The 26424-nt window shown below is 40.3% G+C and overlaps 1 protein-coding gene across 1 annotated transcript; it reads right to left on the bottom strand.

Moving 5' to 3' along the window:
* Positions 1-287: 287 nt before the first annotated feature.
* On the bottom strand, positions 288-26407 carry nherf1a (NHERF family PDZ scaffold protein 1a). Its single transcript, XM_022211393.2, has 6 exons — positions 25773-26407; positions 9284-9454; positions 5176-5329; positions 5011-5048; positions 1859-1933; positions 288-1742 (listed from the first exon to the last, which is right to left on the bottom strand). The coding sequence occupies exons 1-6, from the start codon at positions 26232-26234 to the stop codon at positions 1587-1589; spliced, it is 1056 nt and encodes a 351-aa protein (XP_022067085.2). The 5' UTR covers positions 26235-26407; the 3' UTR covers positions 288-1586.
* Positions 26408-26424: the final 17 nt, after the last annotated feature.

The raw sequence follows: 26424 nt of genomic DNA, 5'->3' as shown, positions 1-26424 counted from the left end.
CACTGCTAGCTGTGTGACACTGGGCAGGTAATGTGCAGTGGGTTGTTTTGTGTACAGCTGTTTGATTAACATAAGTAAGAGCATACTAGGAGGTCAGCTAATCAAACATACCTGGCTAAATTGTGCAGAATTATGATGAAGAACAATGATTCTCTGGGGGTAGTCACTTTAAACACCATTGTTTACATCAGTCACTGTCATCTGATCTATTGTTAATATAGAAAATGAGTAGTGCAGCTTTAAATTTTTAGTTGTTGTCGATAATGTACAATACAAAACAGACCCGATCCATTTGATCCAAATGCTATATTTGTCAATTCTCATCAATACATTCTACAGCACAGAGCCAGCAGTACATATTGTCTATTTCCAAAGTTTGAGAGTTGCCAACACTCAGACCAACAGGTGCAGCTTTAAAATTCAAGTTTTTTCATTAGAATCAACAGAAAAGTAGAAATTCACATTCTTCGAGTCAGTCAAAATACAATTGGCTTTTAAATCATTTATTCATGTATGTACAAATTCATCGAGCGCAACATGAAAAATAATCGTTCATTTCTTTCAGTTACGCATCAGGACAGAACCTCTGGAGGGAAAGATGGCTGGACAGACATCATTCTAAAATCTACATGGTGCTTTCAGCCAGCTTAAGACGCGATAAGACACGCTGTTGATTCTCAGATGGTGTACCAGGAGAAAATATATATTCTTTCACTCGAAATTTAAAACTGTCTGCCGATAATTTCCCTGTGTGCCGTTATTCCTTACACGCTGCTTTTCATGAGAAACTGTACATTTCTAGTTCTGCTCTTCTTAATATATTAACATTCTGAGGCAGACATTTCAACCATCATTAAAACATAAAAGAAAGAAGAGTGTCCAAACCCTAAATTAAAACAATAAAATCATCATATAATACTGTTTAACATGGGGAGTTTAACCCTTGTGTTGTCCTGTGGGTCAAAATTGATCTGTTTTAAAGTTTGAAAATGGTGGGGGGGAATATTTTTCCAGTGAAACTTCTGGTGTCCACATTTACAACACTTTTTGGAAATCTTTAAACTTTTTCTGGTGGAAAAAAGAAATGCTAAAAATGTTTCTTTAAGAACATTCACATAAAAATCAACCCAAATCCAGTGAATTTCGCTGGATTTGGGTTGATTTTTATGTGAATGTTCTTAAGAGAATATTAGAAGTTTTACTGATATATATGTAATAACTTTAGATATTTTTAGGATTTTTTTTGGAAGATTTTACACATTTTTTGAAAATATTTACAAAAAAATTCTCGCCAAATTTGGGGGATTTTTTTAAATACATTTTTTGAAGGAATTATTGGAATTTTCTTCCTGAAGGTTTTGCAAATTTTCAGAAATTTGAGGATTTTTTTTGCTGAATTTTTGGATTTTCTTCAGACAGGGAAACAAGATTTTTTGGTAAATGAGGACAACAGGAGGGTTAAAATGAGCTCACTACTGTGTGTCTTCCACCGGATGTGTGGGATCTTAAGAGCAGAGGCTGATTTTCTCTCTCAGTTCACCAGTGAAGGGCAGCACAGAGCGGGCTGCAGACGGATAGAATGACGTTTACAAGTTGCTGAACAGTTCGTTCCTCTTGCTCCAGTCCATGGTCGGGGCTTTCTTGGCAGCTCGTTTCTGATGGGCCCTTTCTCTGGCCTGGGCGAGGGACAGGCCCAGACCCAGGCTGTCAGCCGCCGGGTCCGTGTCAGGGCTCTTTTCAGCCTGAAGGCGTGAACACACACACACAGGGGTGGGAGAATGAATAATAATGATGTGCTTTCTTGTGGCTCTGATGCAGAGCTTCAGGACTGTTCCACGCATTTCAGTGACATACATACCTCTTTAGGCAGGGAGTTATTGGATTCTGCACTGGAGACTGAAGAGCTCACAGATTCTCTAGGCTTTTCTGCAACCTGTCAAACACACAACACACACAGTTTTAACTTAGAGGGGTTAGCTTATCCGAATTACAAAAGCACCAACAACTTCCATTCTTGTGTCGAATTCTGACCACCATAACAGCTGTCAAAATACTTCTAACATAAAAGTGACCTGTGTCTGAATGCCATTACTTAAATAGACTGATGAAGCAATAAAGTTATACTTGTTCCATCTGTAAAGAAGTTAGGAAGATAGGCGGTTGGTTGGTTGGTCGGTCGGTTGGCACTTTATTAATCCCGAGGGAAATTCGAGAAGTGTATAGACCAAAAATGGAACCAGTGGAAATCTGGGGAAACTTTTAGTACCAGCTGCTGCGTATTTGTAAGAGCCAGATAACAATGAATGGATGTCATCTGCAAGTGTGGAACCCATCATAAACCATAGAGGAGAACCTGTGATGGCGTTGGTAGAGGGGCTTTGTTGGTGACACTGTTGAACTTCTCACTTTAATCAAGAATGTTCTACAGAGACACGCTATCCCATCTGGTTTGAACTTAGAGGGGCCATCATTGGTTTCCCAGTAGGACCAAGAGCAAAAACACACCTCCAGGTTCAAGAAGCAGTGTGAAGTAGTGCTGCATCAGTACAATCATCCCACCTAAACACCCACAGATGAACATATATGCTGTGCTGCTGTTAGCTTCTTTGTCTTCGCTCTGTGTTCCAACTCATTCCAAATAATCTCCACTGGAAGATTTTTAGCAGGAGTCTTTTCATTTTTCAGTCTGCAATTTATCAAATAGTTGGAATGCAAAAAAACTGTACAAGTTTTGTTCAAAGTGTTTTAAAACTTTGAGCAAAACTTTGGGCGGAAAATTGCAAACCCGGGCAAATAAATTCTGAACTTAAATGTGGGTGATAGTTGTGGTCTTGTCCAGCAGGGGGCAGCAGAACTTTCCTGAGCTGCTTCAATCACATTTTCAGTGTCGGAACTAATGTGCGAGTGAAGAGTTACAATCTTAACCCACATCTTTGCTCCCGTCTGATCTGCAAAGTGTGACTCGCTTTGTGTGTGAAAAATTAGCATCCAGTTTGGAAGCAGCTGCTCCTCTAAAATGAACCTCTGGTCTTTGGTATAATGCTGCAGTTGAGCTGTAAAATTGCTGGAGCCCTCAATTGTGAGGCTCTTTATTTCAGACACCCTCTTTTAGTCTGTTTTCATTATTGAGAATTAACAGTACAGAGTCTATCTGAGCAGGAGTGTTTCAATTAACGCTGCTTCCAGGAAACTTTCTGTGACTAAATCAGGCCCATCTGATGATATACTCAACTGATAAAAAGCTTGCCCCCCTATTTCAGGTCAGAGTGAGCGTTCATGCTGGGCGCTGTGTTATGTAATAGCTGGTGAATGAGTGATTGTTATGCTGCAGCAGAGTAGAACCTGCCTGCATGTGATAGTGTGTGAACCGGGCTCGTTAGTCATCTCATTAGCATAATCCTTAAAGCCACTGCAATCCCATGATCCTTCAGGACATGAAAAAGAGAGAGAGAGAGGAAGGGGGGACACGGAGAGGTGAGCTCTTGTTGCTATGGTGAAGGGTCAGCCGCAATGTCACCGGAGGGGCCAATCCACTCTCCATGTTGTCAGTGTACATGTGGAGGAGGGGGAGTTCTGCTGTTCCTTTCTTCAGGAGGATGTTTACTTTTGATAAACTGTGCCTGTGGTGCCTGTGGTGCCTGTGCTGTGTTAATTAAAGGCACATTCTGATGTTAAGTGCTGCTCAGCCTGTGAAAAAAGCTGGTGGGCTGTCAGGGCAAGCGAGGACTTCTCTGCTGGCCTAAAGTCTATGAGAATCACCGACTTGTGTTTGAATATTTTCCCAGTTCCCAGTTGTCAAAGATTCCATATTCCTTTGTCTTGGTCCAGTAGTCTCTCCACAGCTTTGAAGTATGCTTGGGGTCATTGTCCTCTTGGTAGATGAACCCATGACCAATCAGGTTCAATCCAGAAGGGATTCCATGATGCACCAAGATGTTGTGGTAGACGTTCTTGTTCATGATGCCACCCATTTTAACTGATTCACTCAAGCCATTTCTACAAATGGAAACCCATACCATAATGGAATCTCTGCTGCGTTTCACAGTGGGTTCAATGCATCTAGCATCAAAATGTTCTCCAGCTTTTCTGCAGACATAAACACAACGATGCTGATCCAAGAGTTTAAACTTGGACTCGTCCATCCAGAGTACCTTCTTCCATCTACAATCCAGTGTTTGTGCTCCCTGGCAAATTTTAGGCATTTTTGGATGTTTGCAGGCCTCATTAATGGCTTCTTCCCTTTAAGCCTTGTTCTGTCAGTTGTCTCACTATGGTCATTCTGGAGACCTTCTCCAATTCTGATTTAGAAGCATTAATCTCTGCCTGAAGGTCAACGCTGGTCTTCCTTCTGTCTCAGTTATTTCAAATCTTGAGGTGCCTGACATCTTCTTCAGTTAGTTTACATTTTCGGCCTCTTCTTTGGAGCATTTTTGATGGATACTGACCACTGCAGACCAGGAACACCTCACAAGAGCTGCAGTTTTGGATTTGCTCTGATGCTCAGTCATCGAACCATCGCAATTTGGCTATCGTCAAACTCGCTCAAATCCTTCTGTTTGCCCATTTTTCCTGCTTCTAGCACATCAACTTTGAGGACAAAATGTTTACTTGTCGTCTAATATATCCAACCCACTAACAAGTGCCATTACATGCATCTACTTTGCAGTTGTTTGTCCTGTCTTTTTTATTTGCAATTCAGTATTTCATATAGTAACTCATGCAAAGTACTTGCCTTTGTAGATAAAATATGCAGTTTGAAGAGTTTTGCTCATTGAAACACAAAGTAGCGGAGCATGGTTAACTTCACTGACATTAATTTGAGTGTAATCCTGACAAGAAACATGAAAGCAGTAAGAAAGCATCACACAACACTGTTTACAACTGTTAATCTGCTGCCAGGAGTTTTCATCAAGGATCTGTGGGGCTTTTTCCAGGACTCTCTCTCTCTCTCTTTGCTTTGTGCGTGTGTGTGTGTGTGTGTGTGTGTGTGTGTGTGTGTATAGTCCTCACCTCCTCCTCATCCTCTGATGCAGGTTCAGGCAGAGGTCCTATAGGGGCAATAGAACACACTGCATCTCATCTTCGCGTCATTCACATTTCCATTCATCAGTCAGTTCAATCTGTTTTCTAAATCACGTTACAGACATTAAAGTAACAAAGCAGGATGCACAGTACCAGTGACATGTTCTTCAGAAGGCATGACCTTGCATCTCCTGAAGAACTCCTCCGTCTCAGCGCTGGCCACAAGCAGCTTGGTCTCATCTCCTCCATCTTTGATGGCAGCCACCACCTCAGAGTGCTGCATTCCAATCACTGACATACCATTGACCTGAAGAGATACCAGGAGAAACTGAAATCAGAGCCTTTATGTCTTTATGTCTTTTCGGGAGTGTTTCTTTAGTTTATCTGGCTTGACTTTTGGTTTGTGGGTAGTGTTGTAATTACTAATTCTCTGTCCTTTCCCAAGTGGAGCATGTGTCACTTGTCCTTTTTCATTTTTTAACAGTTTTTGTATAGAGGCTGCACCTAACCAATACAGCTCTACGTTGCACTTTAACATGAATTGTTTGGACTCTCTAGGCTTGGTGCTTTGTCAAAGGCTTGTGTTGACTTAATGTTGCAGCCTAAATGCTGATTGATTTTCAGTCTTATGTCAGGTTTAGACTACTGGATAATAACGGAGTCTGAAAAAGGCAAAGGTACAACACTTCATGGTTTGTCCTGTGTAGTTTATTATAGCAGGTGATAACAGACACTACATCCGAATAACAAAAATACCAATCTGTAGAAAGATTGCTTTTTCTTGACCTCTAATTTTGGATTCAGAATAGGTGTCTATGGAGCCAGAGCTTTTTGGAGCTAGCCCCTGGTGGCAGTCGTAGTATTTCAGGTTTTTGACACTTTACTTTGAAGGGCTGGTTGCTCAGTCCATCGTTCTTATACAGTATATGGTTAACATCCCTAAGTTTTAACTAGCTGCATCTATTGTAGCAATGAACCAAATAAAATGTTTAAAACATTACTTTTTATGTAAAAGTGGACAAAAACAAAGACACTGCTGTGGTAAACCAACAGCTATGCAGTCAACAGTCAGCATGGGTAACGAGATCTGTCATTGTGTTGTCTAAGCTCAGATTCATAGTGTAACGGCTTATAAAGATAGCTAAAGCTCTACTTGTTACAAAACTGACCACAGTCTGTCATCACAGTTTAACAAAGGGGTGAACAGAACAGAGCACTGTCACTATCAATCAACTGTTAGTTTTATCAGTGACTTGCCAGAAAATGTTCCTCTGTCTAGAGTTCAAGTCTTTAAAGTTGAAATATTTTGTCCAACTGAAACTCCAAAACCCAAAGACTGAATTTAAAGTAAATCCTCCCATTTTAAAATTCTTCCTTGTTTGTTTTCTGTTTGAGGATTAGGGACTCACAGAAGTAGTGGGCGTAACATAATAAATACCAGAGGCTTTGGATGATTTCCACTTAAACCCCGATTGTAAAAACCAAACAAACAACTCGGGACTTGGAAAAAATAACCTAAGACCTCTATTTCAGTATCACAAATCCACCAAAAGCTGCATCAAACCCATGTGGAAACCAGCTGCTCCAATTTAACCTGATAATACTCTACCTACAGAAGAGGCAAAGGCTAAGAACCCCGATCAAAGGCACTGGGCGAGGTGGCAAGTTCCATATCTTCAAGGCTTCTCTGATTATATGCTATTACCTGCTATTTAAAAAAATAATAATATTGGCAGTCATTCAACATTTATTAATATTGAGCTGAGTTTCAATAATTTGATAAGCCATTTCACAGTCATTGGTTAAATTTATGCACTGTATTGTATTTATGTACATATTTGATTATTGACTATTTAATAATGCACACTTCGTGTCTCCATAGTATAGGACAATACAGGTTATCACATTGAAGTTTATTTCTACTGCTGTGTAGTACGTTATTTTTCAGTTCACAACCTTATCAGACTGCATCAGACTGAAACTACATTATCAAAAAAGTAATGTAGTTTATGATCTCAATAATCAGTTTTAAGTCATTTTGAACACAGCAGTTTGTAAATTATGATACCATTTACAGTAAAATAGACAATAAAGTGGAGCATGCTTTCAGGTGGGGCTATTATGTCATTGAACTTCTGTGCATAGTGTCCTCCTCAGTAGTTCTCATCCATTGGTTGCTTGATATGTCTGGTTACAGGACTGGTGATGACCAAATACCAAAGTCAGGGCTTCAGAACGGTTGGCCACAAACCAATAGCAGACGTCACATTGGCCATGTCCATTTTTTGTATACCATCTGTGCTCAGCACCTACCTCAGACCTCATCCATTCTTACACCTCGTCATAGAATGGGTCCGCCTACCTACAACTGTCTGTGGTCCACTGAGGAGTGAGCCTTTAGTGTAGCAGCAGGAATCTGCAACGTTGCTTCTATTGTCTTAGCTAATCCTGTCTCTTCTCTGTTCTTAAGCTCTCCAAGTGTGGAAAGCGTTGCTACATCCTTTCAAAGATGTTTTAAAATTTAAGCTTTTGTTATTATTTTTAAATACAAAACTAAACAAATATGTCATTTGAGTCACAGACTGCATATAAAGATAAACTACACATCTGCACTTACCCCCATTGTAGTCGATTCAAAATATTGGTGGAAATAGGTGCTGCCATTCTTTTCACAGTCTGTGCAGTAGTTACCAGGGGGTTAAGATGTAGAACTGATGTCCCACCTCCTGCCCGAGCCAAGTAGGAGAACTTCAGCCCCTACAGTTTGAACTATCTTGGACAGTCGCGGATAATCATTGGACACCAGGCATAAACTAACCATGACGTCACCCGTTGGTTTCAACGCCGAGAAAATGAAGCCCGGATTTTGGTACTTCCTGGTCGCCATTTTGGATTTTTTGGAGCCAGTGACTTAAAAAGCGTCATCAAACGGGCTGGACCGGAGAGCAACGCGGGGCAGGACCAGTCAATGGGACTGTCAATCAAGTATAGCCACACCCCCTGGCTCCGCCAACTTTAACAATTTATTTAAAATTCAGTATTGATTTATTTTAAGATCGGCCACCTGATCTCTCATTTTGACCATGAAAACTAACAGGGAAAAAAATCCTGAGCTGTAGAAAATCAGTCTATCAAATTTTATTTTTTCCAAAAATGAATTGGGGTCTATGGAGCAAAAGCTTTTTGGAGCCAACCGTAGCGGACGGCGTGATATTGCAAGTTTTTGACACTTCCGGGTGGGCTTCAATTTTGGAGCCAGATGCTACGTCCACTATATATACAGTCTATGTTGGACACCCATGTCCTACCAGTTAACATGAGACAACCAGTCACAAGGGGCTATCAACATATTTTCACTTCAGTCCATCTTTGTATACAGCCTAAAGGCTACATATAAAGTAAATGCGTCACGACAGCTGCTAATTTTATGACTTCAAGAAAAAGCAGAATTGAAATGACACCTAACAGCAGAGTGATGGTGCCAGTATCTGACAGTGTTGAGAAATGCTGTTATCGCAGGGCGTGGTGTACAAGCATACTCCCAGAGTTGGAACTAATCAAGAACCTAGGGAGATAAGTCACGGAGGAATTTTTGTGGGAGGAAGACTGAAGGTGGGAAAACCATCAGGACTGAGTTTCCCAGCTCCCACACTGACCGTGAATGTCTTCAGGTGGTACGGAACTCTGGTGACTCTGCTCCACACCCAAAATTCACTGCATTCCACTTTCTAAGATGAACCTTTTAAACATTTACACTGTCCAGTTTGAGGCTTCTATCTCTGTGTGAATCGTGTAGGTACGGTTGTAGGGGTTCTCTGTGCAGTTTTCTCCTGCATGTGAGAGGCCCTGCAGACTATTTGAGCAGCCTGTAATTCAGCCCACAGACATAGTAAGTGGATTAACTTTGAACAGCATGGCCAGAGGGGCTGGGTATCTCACATACACAAACATTCAGACACACACACACACACACATGTAGTGAGGTAGATCATGCAGATTGTCCAAAGATATCTCACAAACACACAGGAGCATATAAATGACCATACTTGTATGCACAAACATGTCTGCCTATTACAGCTAAACACACTTCTCCCATCTACTAACACTTCTTGGGACCTTAGTTTCCCCTTTTGCCCCCCTGATGTAATAGGATTACAGTTGATACACATACAAACACAAAACTTACACACAGTTTCAAACCAAAGGTCTGAGACACAGATAAAGTGAGTGCATGTATGTGATCGAGATAGAGAAAGTGTACCTGGATGATTCTGTCCTTCGGTCTGAGGCCGGCCCTCTGTGCTGGAGAGTCGTCATCCACAGCTCTGATGAACTGGCCTGGTTTGGCCTTGTCACTGTGCAGGTTGAAGCCGTAGCCATTGGGACCCTTCTTTATGTGACATAGACGAGGCCGCAGTCCATCTTGGTCATCCTGCACACACACACAGGGGCAATATCAGTGTGACAGTTCATTCAAAGGTGCAACATTTTACTGTTTCTTTGCATATTTCAGCCACAGCATCCATATTCATATTTGCATTTGATGGATAACAGTCATTCCTCGGTTCTTCTTCCTCACTTTGAACCTAGCCTCTAGTGAGCCTGGAAATGTATTTTCTTAGAACTTCCAACATCCCAGTGCACCTCAACAGAGGCTTGTCCCAGCCAGGAGAAGAAAAAAGTGAGCAAGTGAAAAATTCGAGATGTGAGAAATTTAAAAGTATGAACTTACGAAGTAACAATTCAGAATTCTAACTATATGAACCAAAAAATCATGTAGATCAAGTCATAATTAATGAAAAAATATAAGACACTAAGTATTTATTTCAATCTGTATTAAATTGACAAATTAATATAGTAAATAGGCATCGCCCAATTATTGGCCTGGCCGATAATTTTTTGAGATCATTAATATTTTTAGCCAATTCATCCATCCATCCATTATCTATACACCACTTAATCCTAATTAGGGTGGCAGGGGGCTGGAGTCTATCTCAGCTGACTTTGGATGAAGGAAGGAAACCCACGCATGCTCAGGGAGAACATGCAAACTCCATGCAGAAAGATCCCAGGAAGGCCGGGACACGAACCTGGGATCTTCTAGCTGCAAGGCGACGGTGCTAACCACCAAGTCACTGTGCAGTCCTAGCCAATTCATGATCAAATAACTTAAAATTGTGCTACTATGGCTCTGATGCAGCCGTGTCTTTCCATCTGTAGATACCATTCTGTGGTCTTAAGCAATGTCCTGTCTACAGCACCATTTGACTGGATACACAGCATGAACAAAATCTAAAGTTAAAAACAAAAGAAAAAAACATTATGCACTATGAGAGAACAACAAAAAATTTAATTCTGTCATCAAACTTTTCTTTCATGTCCATTCAAAGTATCTTCAGCTTCTGCTCAAACTCCTATTGTCACATCAGACCTCAAAGGTGTGCAGTGGAACTGATATACTCACTAAGGGATTTTAATCACAGGTCTATGGGATCAGTTTGACAAGTTCAAGTCTGGTAAAGGAGCGGTTACCAGGTAACATAAGAACTTACACAGCTGACACAGACAGAGCAAGATGGTGAAACAAATTCACGGGAGGAACCATCTGAGCATGATGTTTAAATGACACTGACTGGCCATCAAAAATCTGTAGTGGTTTTCAATGCGATCATGGACAAATCCATCACAGAATTAGACCAGAGGTATGATTCCTACAACACACTGAAAAGCAGCTTTGAGTTTGTAAAAGAAAGTCACATTCTCTCATCTCAAGAACTTCAGCAGCTACAATTCTTCATCAGAAATGCCATAATATTCCAAGGATTCTTCATGGACAAAGATAAAAGAGTGAGCAGGCTTTGTTTCAACTAGTTTGACTTTTTTTTTTTTTCCCAGTGTAGACCACTTCCAAATGGATCTGAGATTCCACATCAATGCAATCCCTACATGTTCATTCTAAACTACAGGGTGTGTCTGCCATGTAACCTCCCTGTTCACATCCTGTAGGCCTGTTCCTTATTTATATAAACAGCATCAAGTCAGACTGAAAGCAGAACACTTACATTAGGTCATAAACATGCAGAATCTTAAAAATAGATTCATGCATAGTGGAATAAGATCGGCAGCTAAATGAAGCAGTAGCATCAGCGCTCTGTTGCAGAGGCTAATCCTGCAGTGGCCTGTGCCCGGTTAAGTGTGTAATCCCACATGTAGGGGATGGACCAGTATGTCCGTTTGACACTTATCACACATACATGCACTTCAGACACAGTAGAGCTGTCTTTATCACACGATGGCTCTTCCATAATTGCGTTTTTCCTTGGAACATACACAGTAAAGGTAATTAGTGTCTTTCATAATCCTGAATCAAATCAATGACAAAAATTCTGATAATTAATACACACAAACGCAGCTACTATTACTGATTTAAGCACAGTGAGTTCAAAAATTACCCTTCTAATTACAATATGAAGTAAGCCAAAATCCTACCCAACTACAGGAAGCAAAATACTTTGTTTCCCACAACATGAATGAATAAAGCGTTTTAACCTCTCCTTTCAGTTGTATTTTCTATTCAAACTCATCTTTTTATTTGTGCAGGCTAATTCTGATAACTTCAAATAAATTCACATTTCTGTTATTAGTGATAAGAATATATTTGTTTGCAATTGTTATCTAACAGTTAAAGCACTCAAATGGTGGTATGCAGTCAGTAAGATAAGATTGAGCTGTTTCATCTTAACTAGAAAATGTTTCAGTTTAAGTCTGCAAAAAAAATAGTGCAAATAAGCAGACAAACTTCAACAATCACAGGTTATACTGAACATTATGAACCTTTAAATCTGGTATTTTCTTTACTTGACAGAATCTGGCTTCCATAACCACAGTGAACACGTGTATAGAAAACGCCTGAGGATCTTGATTAAAAAAAGCATTCCTCATCTGCTACTCATCAACCACTTGATAAAATGCTGTTATCTGCGCAACATCCTCGGCTATCTGTAAATGATTCCCTGCCCAGTGACCATTTAAGATCAGCCAGTGCAGCCTCAGCATTGCCTCAAGACAAACTCCCATCTCAGTCATGCACAAAGTGGATTATGCATTGATCCAGGGGATTATATGAAATCGGGCTGGTTAATGATTGCTAAAAAAATGTGGATGAGTCACTCTTTGATCTTGAGAGGACTTGCGGTGATCGGACCTTTGGATGGACTTCTATGTTTATGACAAACACTATCACTGTTAATGAAGATGATGGAACACGTGTGGTGAAAAGCACACCAGTGGAACGCTGCAGTCTTTAAGTACCATCAGAAGCAGAGGCACATGACTTCTTCTGGGTGTACGCAACAAAATCGTTGATTAGTCGATTCATCGGCTCACCGTCTGATTGATCAAAAGACAATTCATCACCAGCTATTTTGAAGGTCAAATAATCATTGGTTGTAGTTTTTTAAATGTGAATATTCTGATCGTAAACTGAATCTGTGGATAATACAGACAAAACAACTATTCAAGAAAATAATCATCAGATTATTCAGTAAAGACAATATTACTTGGTTGTTTACAGTAAAAATGTACTGGAAAACCCACCTACTCTGCTCACAACAGTTAGTAAGAACTAGCAGGTGAACACGGTGGAGGATTTTGGAGGTAAATTTGAAGATATTTCTTTCAGGAGTTGGTGAAAACCATATTGAAGCTGTAAGGATAGGAAGGGTGGCTCCAGTGTTATACATCGTGCGTGCATTCACAGTTTTTTATCAATACCACTTACACCTCTGATACTTCAACAGGTACTGACATATCAAGTTTTAATGAATAAGCTTTCTCTCAAGTCAACAATTCATAAGCAGAGGTGAGAAACATTTTGTACCTGCTGATGTGAACCTGTCATGTAAGGTGAGCAAGCACCATATAATCCGTTTAGTGCGCCGCAGGGGAGCAGAGAATCAGTCTGTGGCGCAAGAGGTGGCTGGGAATAAACTTCCACCTCGCTGCCTTTGAGTCATACTTTAGTCTCGTCTCTCGGCCAATCACAGGAAAACTATCTCTGCAATGGCTATAAGTAACAGAGACAAACAGGACACTTAGAGCACTGTGTCTGTAAACTGCTCTATTGCATCACCAGGATCCCTTTTATCCACTTTTTCTTGAAGGACTTGTATCCCCAGGCAATAATCAGTTGGTAGTCAGATCACTGTCTATCTGCACGATCAAGCCTGCTGTTTTTGTCAAAGATGCCTCGAAGGCAAAGGTCTGAGTGTGATGACAACACCCAGCAGAGAGGTGGAGGAGAAATAATCGATGCGATAAGAGAAGCTCAGTTACAGACTGAAACTTTACTTACATCACATCCAAAACTGAACACCATTAAGTGGAGTGTGTAAAATCCTCATCATCCCATTATCTTGCAGGCATGAAATAATAACTCACCACTGACTGATCTAACCAGCACACCAGCAGGTGTCTCCCTGTGTTGTATTTCCTTTGTATCTGGCCTCTTTATAAAAGGCTGCAGAGCTGTTTGTTAAAGCTGAGAACTGAGTAAATATACACACACGTCAACTCAAAAGCAAACTTGAGAAAAGTAACTCCCACTGCAAATATGCTCTTTTGAGCATTTGAGCTACACTTTCTGATTTTTTTTTTTTTGCATGAACAGGAAAACCACAGCATCAGCAGAGCCACACACACCGAACGGTGTTGTGATGGCAAGTGTTATGTAATAACGTCACTGCTGAAAACACCTCAGTACTGAGGTCCTTTGACAAGCAATGACACAATTTAAGCTGTATTTTCATGACTGGTAAACTTACCAGTCACTTTCTCAAGTAACAGATGAATCATTTCCTCAACAAAATGTGCAAGGAACAATACTTTTCATCTTGCACATGCTTCCGTTGGGAAACACCGCATACACTTCTGTTCCACTGCAGATGAGCCCCAGATGAAACTAAACAATATGTCTTATCAAACAAAAAGGGCTGAAAGAGATTTAATTTCCCTCTTCTACATAAAGGCAAAACTGAAGTTACTGTATTTGGTTCTAAACACCTCACAAAGTATCTAACCACAGTGTGATTTTAGAGAGCGTGGTCTTGGTCTGCAGTACTACCATGAGTAACTTTGGAGTATTTTTTGAGCAGCATATGTCCTTTAACTTGCGCATAAAACAAGCCTATACATTTGGAACCTCTCGGCTTGACTATTGTAATTCCTTATTATCCTGGTGTCCCAATAACTCAATGAAAAACTCCAGCTGATGCAAAATGTTGTAACCAAAGTTGTGACAAGGACCAAAAAGAGTGACCGGAAGCCGAGCATGTCTTTAGTTGTACCTTGAAAAATCCAGGATAGAATTTAAAATCCTTCTCCTCACATACAAGGTTCCTAAGGACCAAGCTCCATCGTATCTTAAAGACCTTATTGCACCTTATTATCCCAATGAAGCACTGCTTTCAGACTGGAGGTTTACTTGTGGTTGCTACAGTTTGCAAAATTAGAGTCAGAAGCAGAGCCATCATTTATCAGGCTACTCCAGTGTTGAATCAGTACTCAGTTTAAGTTCAGGAGGAAGACACCCTCTCTCCTTTTAAGATTAGGCTTACAACTTTCTTTAAAGTAATAGTAAGGGCTGTTCAGGTGACTCTCAACCATTCCTTAGCTCTGCTGGGTCTGTTGGAGATTTTGGTCTTTTTAAACAGGAGTTATTACTTCCCACTGCCAACAAGTGATGTTTAAACAGAATTGTTTGCTTTTTTCTTTATAATGTTCTAAGGTCCTAATCTTTCTATGTGAAATTCCCTGAGATGACAAATACTCTGATTTAATTAATACTGTGTTAATAAAACTGCCTTTGACTGAACAGATTAGTTCAGGGTTAATGATCTAAAGATAGCTAATGAGGTTGTATCGCAGCGTTTGATCTTTTGGAGTGCATTACACTGGTCTGGGTATTAGTATGCTTGTAGCATCTGTATACACACGTGGACAAAATTGTTGGTACCCCTCAGTTAAAGAAGGAAAAACCCACAATTCTCACTGAAATCACTCGAAACTCACAAAAGTAACAATAAATAAAAATTTATTGAAAATTAAATAATCAAAAACAGCCATCACTTTTGAATTGTTGATTAACATAATTATTTTAAAAAAACAAACTAATGAAACAGGCCTGGACAAAAATGATGGTACCTCTATAAAAGATTGAAAACTATTTGACCAGAGTGACATGATTAACTCAGGTGTGTCATTTAATTGACATCACAGGTGTTTCCAAACTCATAATCAGTCAGTCTGCCTATTTAAAGGGAGACAAGTAGTCACCCTGCTGTTTGGTGAAAAGGTGTGTACCACACTGAACATGGACAACAGAAAGCGAAGGAGAGAATTGTCCCAGGACATCCGAAAAAAAATTATAGACAAACATCTTAAAGGTAAAGGCTATAAGACCATCTCTAAACAGCTTGAAGTTCCTGTGACAACAGTGGCTCATATTATTCAGAAGTTCAAGACCCACGGGACAGTAGCCAACCTCCCTGGACGTGGCCGCAAGAGGAAAATTGATGACAAATTGAAGAGACGGATCGTTGGAATTGTATCCAAAGAGCCCAGAGCAACCTCCAAAGAAATTAAAGGTGAACTCCAAGGCCAAGGTACATCAGTGTCAGATCGCACCATTCGTCGTTGTTTGAGCCAAAGTGGACTTCATGGGAGACGACCAAGGAGGACACCACTGCTGAAAAAAACTCATAAAAAAGCCAGACTGGAATTTGCAAAAATGCATGTTGACAAGCCACAAAGCTTGTGGGAGAATGTCCTTTGGACAGATGAGACCAAACTGGAGCTTTTTGGTAAGGCACATCAACTCTATGTTCATAGACTCAAAAACCAAGCATACGAAGAAAAGAACACTGTCCCTACGGTGAAACATGGAGGAGGCTCAGTAATGTTTTGGGGCTGCTTTGCTGCATCTGGCACAGGGTGTCTTGAAAGTGTGCAAGGTACGATGAAATCTGAAGACTATCAAGGCATTCTGGAGAGAAATGTGCTGCCTAGTGTCAGAAAGCTTGGTCTCAGTCGCAGGTCATGGGTCTTCCAACAGGACAACCATCCAAAACACACAGCCAAAAACACCCAAGAATGGCTGAGAGAAAAGCGTTGGACTATTCTAAAGTGGCCTTCTATGAGCCCAGATCTGAATCCCATTGAACATATGTGGAAGGAGCTGAAACATGCCATTTGGAGAAGACACCCATCAAACCTGAGACAACTGGAGCTGTTTGCTCATGAGGAGTGGGCCAAAATACCTGTTGACAGCTGCAGAACGCTCATTGACAAATACAGAAATCATTTCATTGCAGTGATTGCCTCAAAAGGTTGTGCAACAAAATATTAAGTTATGGGTACCATCATTTTTGTCCAGCCCTATTTCATTAGTTTGTTTTTTAAAATAATTATGTTAATCAACAATTCAAAAGTGATGGCTGATTTTGATTATTTAATTTTCAATAAATTTTTATTTATTGTTACTTTTGTGAGTTTCAAGTGATTTCAGTGAGAATTGTGGGTTTTTCCTTCTTTAACTGAGGGGTACCAACAATTTTGTCCACGTGTGTATGCTGATTGTGATAAGTCATCAGAAAAAAAAAATAACTGTGCATGGGCTAACTCTGGTTTATTTACAGTGACTTTTTCTGTTGATCAATGAGTCCCCGATAAATAAATGAATAAATGAATACATTTAAATAACTGTGACAGCTGCCTGTGATGATCAGTAAATACACTGATAGTAAGAACTGCTACATGCTTAAAAAACAAAAATACAGTTGCATATACTAGTCTTTTTTATTCCTTTTTCTGCATGTGGGGTAAAGAGAAGGCACACTGAAACACATGTAACCTGGTGGCAAATTTGGTAGAAGCTAATGCTACTTCTGTCTGGTGAATGGCACATAGAAACAACAGCTGGTTTGCAATTTGCCATAAACAGCATGAATGCAGGATTATCCTTGTTTTACTGTGATGATACAAGAGGCAGCAGGCAGGGACTAAACATTTTCTAAAGCTGTTCAATATCAAAGGTTAATGGTTTTACAGCCTGCTGTAGTTAATAATCAGATCCTGTGCTTCATGCTTGTCTCATCACTCGCTGAAAGGACCTTGAACTGAGCCAGCGCTCGTGTTAAAACTTTATGATCATATCTGGACACAATTCCACAGAGATAAAAGTCACACCCAAACTTGCGATAAAAGTGTCCACAAAGTCAAGTTTTCCTGCAGAACCACTCCAACAGATTTGCTGAAGTGTGTGAGAGCACCCCTCTCACACAAACCTCTTGAAATGATCAACTCAAGCTGAGTTCAGGAATTGGGACAGTTCACAGTACGCTTCTACAGTTCCTCACAGAATCTAGCAGAAAATACAACAGGGCCTGGTTATCAAACCTCACAGTGATTTTTTCCAATGACCAAATGTTCTCATAATAAAAATATAAAAAACTGTAAGAGAAAATGTTTGAGTCTTGTCTTGCTTTTTTGTCAATTTAATTATTAACCTTACTTGTGCGTCTAAATAATTGACTTGGCAGTTTTTGGAGCTTTCAACCACATTTCACGCTCACAACAGTTCCATTTGTTGATTAAGACCAAGATAAAAGCTATTTAAAAAGAAGTTAGTAGTTGGATCCTGACACAAATAATTACAATAATAAAGTATAACTAAAAAGATTTACTTTGCAAAAATATGAACACTTTTGTGATGAAATGTTAACCACTGCATTATTGTCATCAATTTCATACTAGTATTCTCCTGCAAAGATATGAAGTATGTACCATAGTGCACTGCAGTGTTTATTGCAGCAAATAAGCAGCACAGGAATCTGTTTTATTTAGCGTGACATTAATTCTGACTAAACTGCTTAGCTATTTTCTGACTGTACTGTCTGACATCCATGCTAACATTCAGCATTGTGTGCATTGCCTGAGAAAGTTATCTTACATAATCAACACAAACTGTAAAGAAGTGTCCCTACATGTAGCAGTACCGTTATCATGAACTGGCAGACAAGAAAACAAACAATGGAGGTTCAGCACTATAGCAACCAACTACCAAGCACGGAAGTGGTTTCATCGATGGTTCCACCCCTTTACCCCTGCTGACAGAGCAACCTGCCGGCTGTACATGTGTGGTTGCAAAATCTGCCGCTGAAACATTCAAACATCATCCTTCAGTCTACTTCAACACCCTTAAGTCTGCTGCTTACTATTTTACATTGAAGCTACTACAACTTACTTAGCTTATCAAGGATGTATTATGTTTAGTACAACAGGGCAGTATGGTGGATAATTCAGCTCAGTTTGTAATAGGGGAAAACTACCTTAGCTGTTAAAGTCATCCCATTACTTAGCTGGTTTTATTAACTACACAGCTGAATAGATACTGAATTTTTGTCAAGACTGTTGTTTATTTAGACTGTCACTGACAAAACACTGATGTAGTGAAGAGCTCCGTCAAAGGATTGAGGATCATCTAATGGACAGTTGATCCCTCAGGCAGCTCCATCAAGCTCTGGTCTCAGCCACAAAACCAAAACATATTCATCTGTTAAAAACTAATTCTAAAAAACAGGTATACATTTGACTTGAATGGCATTATATCACCAAGCATAATGATAAAGAAATGCTCTGATGTTCTTGAACTGGCTGTAACGTATGAGGCTAATAAAATTGATGACCAGATAATGAAGATAAAAATGCAATTCAATAATGATTTACTTAGTAGCCTGTCTATCTGCATTTTCCAATCACATTTACAGGCTTGTCACACATCCATGCACGAGATGCAGTCCCAGCAACAGCATGAACACTCATACATGTTAGCTGTATGGCTCATCTACGGACACCTTCTCACAAATGCACCAGGAAATGTTGAGTGCCAAAAATAACTTTGCTATACATCACCAATGAGCAAATGCAAGTCTAAATTCAACTACATGGTGCTACTAATGATTTCATATTATTCCTATATACAGCGTCCTCCATAATTATTGGCACCCCTGGTTAAGATGTGTTAAAAGCCTTAACATAAACTTGGTTTTTATTGCAGGAGCATACTCTAACACTGAAAATTGTAGAAAAAGAATTAGGTGCTGTTTTGTTGGCAAAAGGAGGTTGTACAAAGTATTAACATCAGGGGTGCTCATAATTGTGGCACACATGATTTGATGTAAAAGACTTATTTTTTAATGTGTGATTTTTCCCCAATGAATAAATGCACTTGAATTAAAGGTTGGATTTTCCTATTTTTTTCATTGTGGTCCTATATTATTTAGAAAAAAACTGAATTCATTAGAAGCAAAAGAACACATCTTAACCAGGGGTGCCAATAATTATGGAGGGTGCTGTCTAACAAATACATGGAATTAAAATCTTGATGTTGATCTTGATGATGTTTAAAGGGCGGCACGGTACTGCAGTGGTTAGTACTGTCACCTCACAGCTACAAGGTATTGGGTTCAAATCCTTGTGAGGAGTTTGCATCTTGTCCCTGTGCTGCAGGGGTTCTCACCAGGAGCGAAGAGTTTCTTATTAAAATAATGAAACTCAGTGAATAAAATCATAGTTTTAGCACTATCAAAAGAGTAAAATTTCTTCAATAAAACATTCGACAAAACTTCTGTACTAAACTCCATAAGTTACATAAGTGGTCATTCTGGGTTGCCTCATCTCCAGGCACCAGACCAAAAACATAGACATTCTGTCGATAGAATAATCCAGATTTACAGCGTTGACAACTCCTGAATCAATAAAGTGGCAGATTAATTGTTCTTTACATAACTTATATGAGATGAGTGATAAGAGGCATTGTAAAACGTTGAAGAAGCAATTACCTGCTGAAAGGATAAGAGCTGCTTCAAGGCCTTTATTCTAAGTGAGAGGATCAAAGTTCTTCTGTAAGTGCATACAGAGTGCCAGGAGGCCAAAAAACAGCAAGGTAGGAAAAGTCCAATCCTCACATAATGTTCAATACAATTGCTACAACGTCTACATTCATCACATAACATGCACTGGTCTAAGAGCTATCTACCAGGCTTTGCAAAAGTTCTGTTACACTCTGTTTCATGATCTTTAGAGACGTTTACATGTCGGAGTGAAAAATTCCATTAAATAAACTGAAAGTTCTACCTTATAGGCAGGTGTCCTTAATACAAATTTTTTTCTCCGGTGAAGTTGTATCAAGATGGAAGTCAAAAGAGTTGAGATATCTGCTCTCCTTCGTGCTGAACATCAGCCGGATGACCGTCCACAGAGTCACGGAGAGGCTAAAGAATGGTGAAGATCTTTCAGGTCTTCACCATTCTTGAAAGATCATCTGAAAGATCTTCACCATTCTTGAGCCTCTCCGTGACTCTTTGGACGGTCATCCGGCTGATGTTCAGCTGCCTGGCTCTGTCAGACTTGTTGTGGCCAGCATGAAGGAGAGCAGATATCTCAACTCTTTTGACTTCCATCTTGATACAACTTCACCGGAGAACAAATTTGTGTTAATGACACCTGCCTATAAGGTAGAACTTTCAGTTTGTTTAATGGAATTTTTCACTCCCACATGTAAACGTCTCTAAAGATCATGAAACCGTGTAACAGAACTTTTGCAAAGCCCGGTACAGTCATTGGAAAATGAATGACTGTACAAAAGTAAATGCATTTTATAAGTGGCACTAAGCCCAGAAAATCATTCATCCTCTCCACTAAATGTGAATAAACATTCAGAAAGCCCTGCGATTATTTTTATTTTATCTTACTAATGGGCACAGAAAGTCAACAGGTCAGTGGATGTATAGGATGTTGCAGCTCACAGCTCAATTATAGAAGGATGCTAGCATGATTGCAACTATATACACTACAGTCCCTTAGAAATGTCCTTATTTTTGAAAAAAAAAAATTCTTTCAATGAAAATCACATTAAATTATTCAGAAATACAGTCTAGACATTGTTAATGTGGTAAATGACTATTCTAGCAGGAAATGGCTGATTTTTAATGGAATATCTCCATAGGGGTACAGAGGAACATTTCCAGCAACCATCACTCCTGTGTTCTAATGCTACATTATGTTAGCTAATGGTGTTGAAAGGCTAACTGACAATTAGAAAACCATTGTGCAATTATGCTAGCACATGAATAAAAGGATGGAGGTTGATCAAGCCTTGATAATTGGTGCTACCAAATCCTACAGGTGTCCCAGTTTTTCTTGATTACTTACAATCCCTCCCGTCTGCATAAAAGTAGTGTTGCAACATATCGTGGCACCAAACCCTCCAAAGAATTATTTGAACAGTATTGTACTGCAGAAAGTATAGCATGTTGCTGTAAAAATGGGGAGGAAAAGCCAGTTAAGAATAGAAGAGAAACAGACCATCATAACACTTAAAAATGTAGATCTTTCCTCCAGAGAAATTGTGAAGAAAGTCAAGGTGTCAGTGAGTACAGTTTTCTTCACCATCAAATGGCACTCAGAGACTGGGAATAAACTGATAGGGAGAGGTGTGGAAGACCTAAAGCCACAAGACGCCAACAGCTTCTAGTAGAGCTTAATGGTGGTCGTAGTAAGAAGTCTCAGTTTCAACTGTGAAGAGAAGACTTGGAGTTTCAGGTTTGATAGGTTGAGTTGCAGCAAAAACATCCACTACTACGACATCAGAATAAGAAAAAGAAGCCATGAAACACCGGCAATGGACAACTGAAGACTGGATGAAGGTATTATGGACTGATGAATCAAAATTTGAAATCTTTAGCTCATCACGCAGGATTTGTGTACACCGTTGAATAGGCAAAAGGATGGTTCCTCAGTGTGTGACATCAACTGTCAGACATGGAGGAGGAAGCATGATGGCCTGGGGCTGTGTTGCTGGATCCAGGGTCACTGACTTGCACAGAATGAGGGGAACCCTGAACCAAAATGGCGACCACGTCATTCTGGGATTCACCTTACAGCAAGATAATGACCCAAAACTTCTTATTCTTTCTTGAATATTGTTGGCATATTTTGTTGCATCTCAGAAATGGTGACACAGATGTGAACTAAGGCGAGGTATCCTGGAGTGGAAACCCAGATGTGGAAACCCAGATTTGTTTGACAGTTTCATATCTAAAAATACATGAACCATTCCGCCTCAGTTCACCAAATACCCCACGTCTGACCATCTTTAATTTGACAGATTTTTGTAAAGTGGTGAACACTGATTGAGTTGACCATGTGTCAAATATGGGATCATTGATAACATTACTTTTTGAGTTGAAAATTCTTAAAGAGGGGTGGGGTGATATTGATTTTTGCGTTGTTTTCTTGTTGCTGTGATTGGCACCTCTAGGAGCTGTAAAAATGTATGGTGTCAGTCAGAGACACTGAGGAGGTATGATAGGTGAAACCACTCCGAAAGCAGTCCCAACTGAAAAAGTTATATATTACGGTTACTGGGCTAAAAGAAAAATCATGGTGAACCCCTACAGAGGATAAAGTGGTGTTTACAAAACGGATGTATAGCTAGATTATTTCTCAAGTTATGGCACTTCAAACATTTTTCCGCTGTCGTGAAGAAAACAATGTAAAAATCTACATGTGCCCACCAACGCTCTGTAAATTTTATACTCAAAAAGTGACTGTGACCAAAAAATGTACATGTTTGACTTCATAACACACATGCATAGAAAAAAATCTGACGAAATAAGCTGGTCAGGCATAAACATTTTTAAAAATTTGGTGAACTGAGATGGAAAGATCCCCAAAACAAATTGCTATTTAATCCTTTTCCCACTCCTATATTCTTACTTAACTCCTTCCCTATTGACAGTTAAATGAGGGTGTATGTATTTCAGGGTCAGCATTGAGTACTTGTTCAGGCATGAGAGCCTTCTCTTCTTTCCTCTCTGGCCCAGAAGTCTTTCTCCACAGGCAAATACTGTGGACAAACCCTCTTTGTCTGTTGCTGGGGATCTCTATGGCACCCAACAGACATGCCTCAGTGTGGTGGAATCCCTGGAGAGTGAGGAAGGTACCATAACATGATGGCATACTTATGTTTTTATCTTCTGAGAGAAAGAAAAGTCTTTGGAAGACTTTCTGTAAAAGTTTGGTGACTGAGCTCTGAACCGCAATACCAAGTCTAACCACTGGAAATCATGTGTGAGGGACTATTGTTTAACCACAAGCAAGGCTAATTTAGATCATCATCAGCCAGCCCACTCAAGTGTATCCCAATGGGAGGCTGCTGTCAGAGGCCAGTATCACACTGGGTGTCAGACCATGCCAAGTTTCCCATCAGTCGGGAATGTAGCTGGAAGTTTGCAGTATCCCAGCCACACAGAGCAGGCTTTACACGTAGTAAAGATCGGGGAATTAGTGAAAGGCCGTGAGGCACCTAGGCAAAGAGAGACACCTAGACATCCCATTTGTATCTGCAGAACAGGAGAAAAAGGTGAGAACTTGACATGGATATGGCACAAATTTGGTGACTCATCCCAATCCAAAACACGACTGCAAATTCAACTCCCAATGATTTGTTTAAAGATTTGCAGCTGACTGTTGGTTCGAAATGACCTATTACCTACAATTTTTCCTTAACACTGACTGGAGTTAGTTGGTAAATCCTGGCCAGGTCCAAAGATTAGAAATGTCGTAAAAAGGGTGCACGTCTCAACTGTACACTTTTCTGATAACAGATTATTCCACAGGCAAGGCAATCGCATCGCACAAGTATAAGGAAAAGGCATGATTGGAAGCACAAAGACTGTCTTTCAAACATGTGCTTCTGTTGGTTAATCTGACAGCATCTGAAATTGTTGGGTTCACATCTTGTTCTTTTTCATCTAGTCCATAACTCCCACCTACCAAGGGAGCCACGTTTAAAAATAACACCCAGTATCCCATTATTTGTCTAAGTCCAAAATAAAAACTGCTTTCCGTGCTGAGAGCTCTTCACAATGAAACTCCTCCACAAAGAGGCTATTTTGCAGTGTTTTACAGAGTTACACAACATTTAAATCAGCGGCCAGACTTTTCTCAGACTGACATAGTTACATAGTCTACAAAATCTTGTTCATGACTCGGTCAAAGAATAACCTTATAAAGCTGTTTCATAACCGGCAACAAAAGCTTTGTCTTTCAAAGGATTATGGTGAAACAAAGAACTTGTGTCAAAGTAAACTTGTGGTGGTAGGCCTCCAACCATTAGTATCGCTGCTAATCTAGCACTATCAGCAAAGCTCATCCAAAAAATTCCTAAACTGTGATAAACCTTTATCTGGATGCCTAAGCGTGTGCAATAAAAGCACTATTTGTATTGCACCATGTCAATTCATATCTCTCAAAATCCTATCTGATAATAGCAAAGGCCTAAAAAGAAATGCTTATTCTAGCTGGCATGCATTAATTGCAACAAGTCTTCTGGTCTGACAAGCCAAACCTGACAGGGAACTCAAGACTGACAGACGATTCAATGACAAATACTCTGTTGAATGGGAGTGTGTAGAGGCCTGACACATTTCACTGTGCTGCTGCCTCTACAATGTAACCCAGAATCTTCCACTGACACTGGAAACTGCTGCTTAACAGGAGATCTACTTCCACATAACCTCTGCAGCAGGCAGGCCTCCGATTAGAGAACTGTCATGTCATATTTCAAAACTGAAACAAAAAGCACTGAACAGTCGAAACTCAGCGTTTGAATGCTGGAAATTTAATTTAAAGGTTTGGCAAGATTACCATTATGTTCTGAAGGCTGGAAAATATTCAAATCTCTTCAAATATTATTGTACTCTTTGTATTTTAGCAAGTATCTTGTCAGATCAGAAGATATAAGTCAAAGGTTGAAGAATCAAACAAGTCTAGTGTGACTCTAATACCACAGTAATACACTATATTGTTCATGAGCTGTCTGTGGATGGACCAGAGTTATTGTAAATATTAGGAACTGCCCAGAACAAGAGCCTGGCAACACTACATGTCTGGTACAGTTTAGGAGCATCAAACACTGTAACTATGGTGCCAATTTATTTTCTCACTGACAAATAACCTGCATTTTAACATACATGCTTGTAAACCGTATTTATTGTGTATCTTTCTACAGATATCAGCAAGTCTTTTTTATAACTCTTTCTAATGTGAAAGACTGCCGTCACTCTTCCACTAAGCTCTGCCTCCTGTTTCTCCACTCTGAAACTGATAAAAACATTCCTGCGGTCCACCACGTCTGAGGATCGACTCAGTCATCGTGGTGTCCTGAGTGTAGAATCCAGAAGGGTCAAGGCCTTGGATCTGAACATATTTGAGGACCAGTTTGCCAAACAGCATTACCGCTGTATCCTGTTGCTGTAGGATTTTGAATGACAGGAAACCAAACCACTTTTATTACCTGTGACTGATTACAAATGTGACTGATGCTACATATTTCAACCCTGACCCTGATAACCTCACTATTTTAGATGGTGCGTTTTTTATAAAATAAACATGTTTGATTTTTTAATACAACTTTTAGTGCTTAAATATCATTGTTGTCGTTTTTAATGTGCCTCTGTGATTAAACACTGGCCCCACCTTGCCCCCCTTATACTTTGTCTAGAGCCACCACTGTTTCTCAGTAATATAATACAGTACAGTGTAGTTTATAATAGAGTCTAACAGAATAGAATAGAGAGTCTAAGCTGACCAGTAAAGTTTGCAGTGACTTCACCAGTGTCTTTGTGTACCTTGGTGATGGAGCTGACACTCAGCCTCTCCGACTTCTCCGTGGCAGCATCCCCGTTCTCCCAGCGGACCGGGCTGAACCCTCTCGGGGTTCCGTTGCTCTGAGCGTCTGAGTCGCTGTCTCCGCCTGGCAGGGGGATTCCCTCGGTGACGAACTCTTGCCGGCACTCCAGGTTGTGTTTCTTCAGCAACTCCGCCGTCTCCACGTCCACCACGATGAGCTCCAAAGCCCCGATCGTCGCCCGTATCCGGGCCACCACCTGCTGGTGGCTCTCTCCCACCACGCTGTCCCCGTTCACGAACACCAGCTGGTCCCCCGCGACCAGTCCGGCCTCGGAGGCGGGAGTGTCGTCCTCCACCAGCCGCACGAACTGGCCGCTCTTGCCCTTTTCTCCATGCAGGTGGAACCCATAGCCGTCGGGTCCTTTAGTCATCGCACACAGTCTGGGTCGGAGCTTTGACATGTTGCTGTTAGTAAAAGTTTGATTCCCTCTGAGTGAGCTGCCAAACCGCCCTGACAGTGAACATACAAAGTGCCACCTGCTGCCAGAGCTGCTCTTCCTCTAGTGACTCTCGGTGAACTTCGCGCTGCTAGTGTTGCGTCTGTCTGCTGCTCCACAGATCCTCCCCTCTCTGTAGTTTCACCTCCAGTCT

The sequence above is a fragment of the Acanthochromis polyacanthus genome, chromosome 19 (assembly GCF_021347895.1).
Source record: "Acanthochromis polyacanthus isolate Apoly-LR-REF ecotype Palm Island chromosome 19, KAUST_Apoly_ChrSc, whole genome shotgun sequence".
In the NCBI taxonomy this organism is placed as follows: Eukaryota; Metazoa; Chordata; class Actinopteri; family Pomacentridae; genus Acanthochromis; species Acanthochromis polyacanthus.
This window is presented reverse-complemented; position numbering and strand designations above follow the sequence as displayed.

Excerpts from the sequence above, each read along its gene's own strand:
- nherf1a (XM_022211393.2), bottom strand. The coding sequence starts at position 26,234 with ATGTCAAAGCTCCGACCCAGACTGTGTGCGATGACTAAAGGACCCGAC. Across the intron at positions 5,049-5,175 it reads TTCTGAAGAACATGTCACTG|GACCTCTGCCTGAACCTGCA; the intron begins GTACTGTGCATC and ends TTGCCCCTATAG. Across the intron at positions 1,743-1,858 it reads ATAACTCCCTGCCTAAAGAG|GCTGAAAAGAGCCCTGACAC; the intron begins GTATGTATGTCA and ends TCACGCCTTCAG.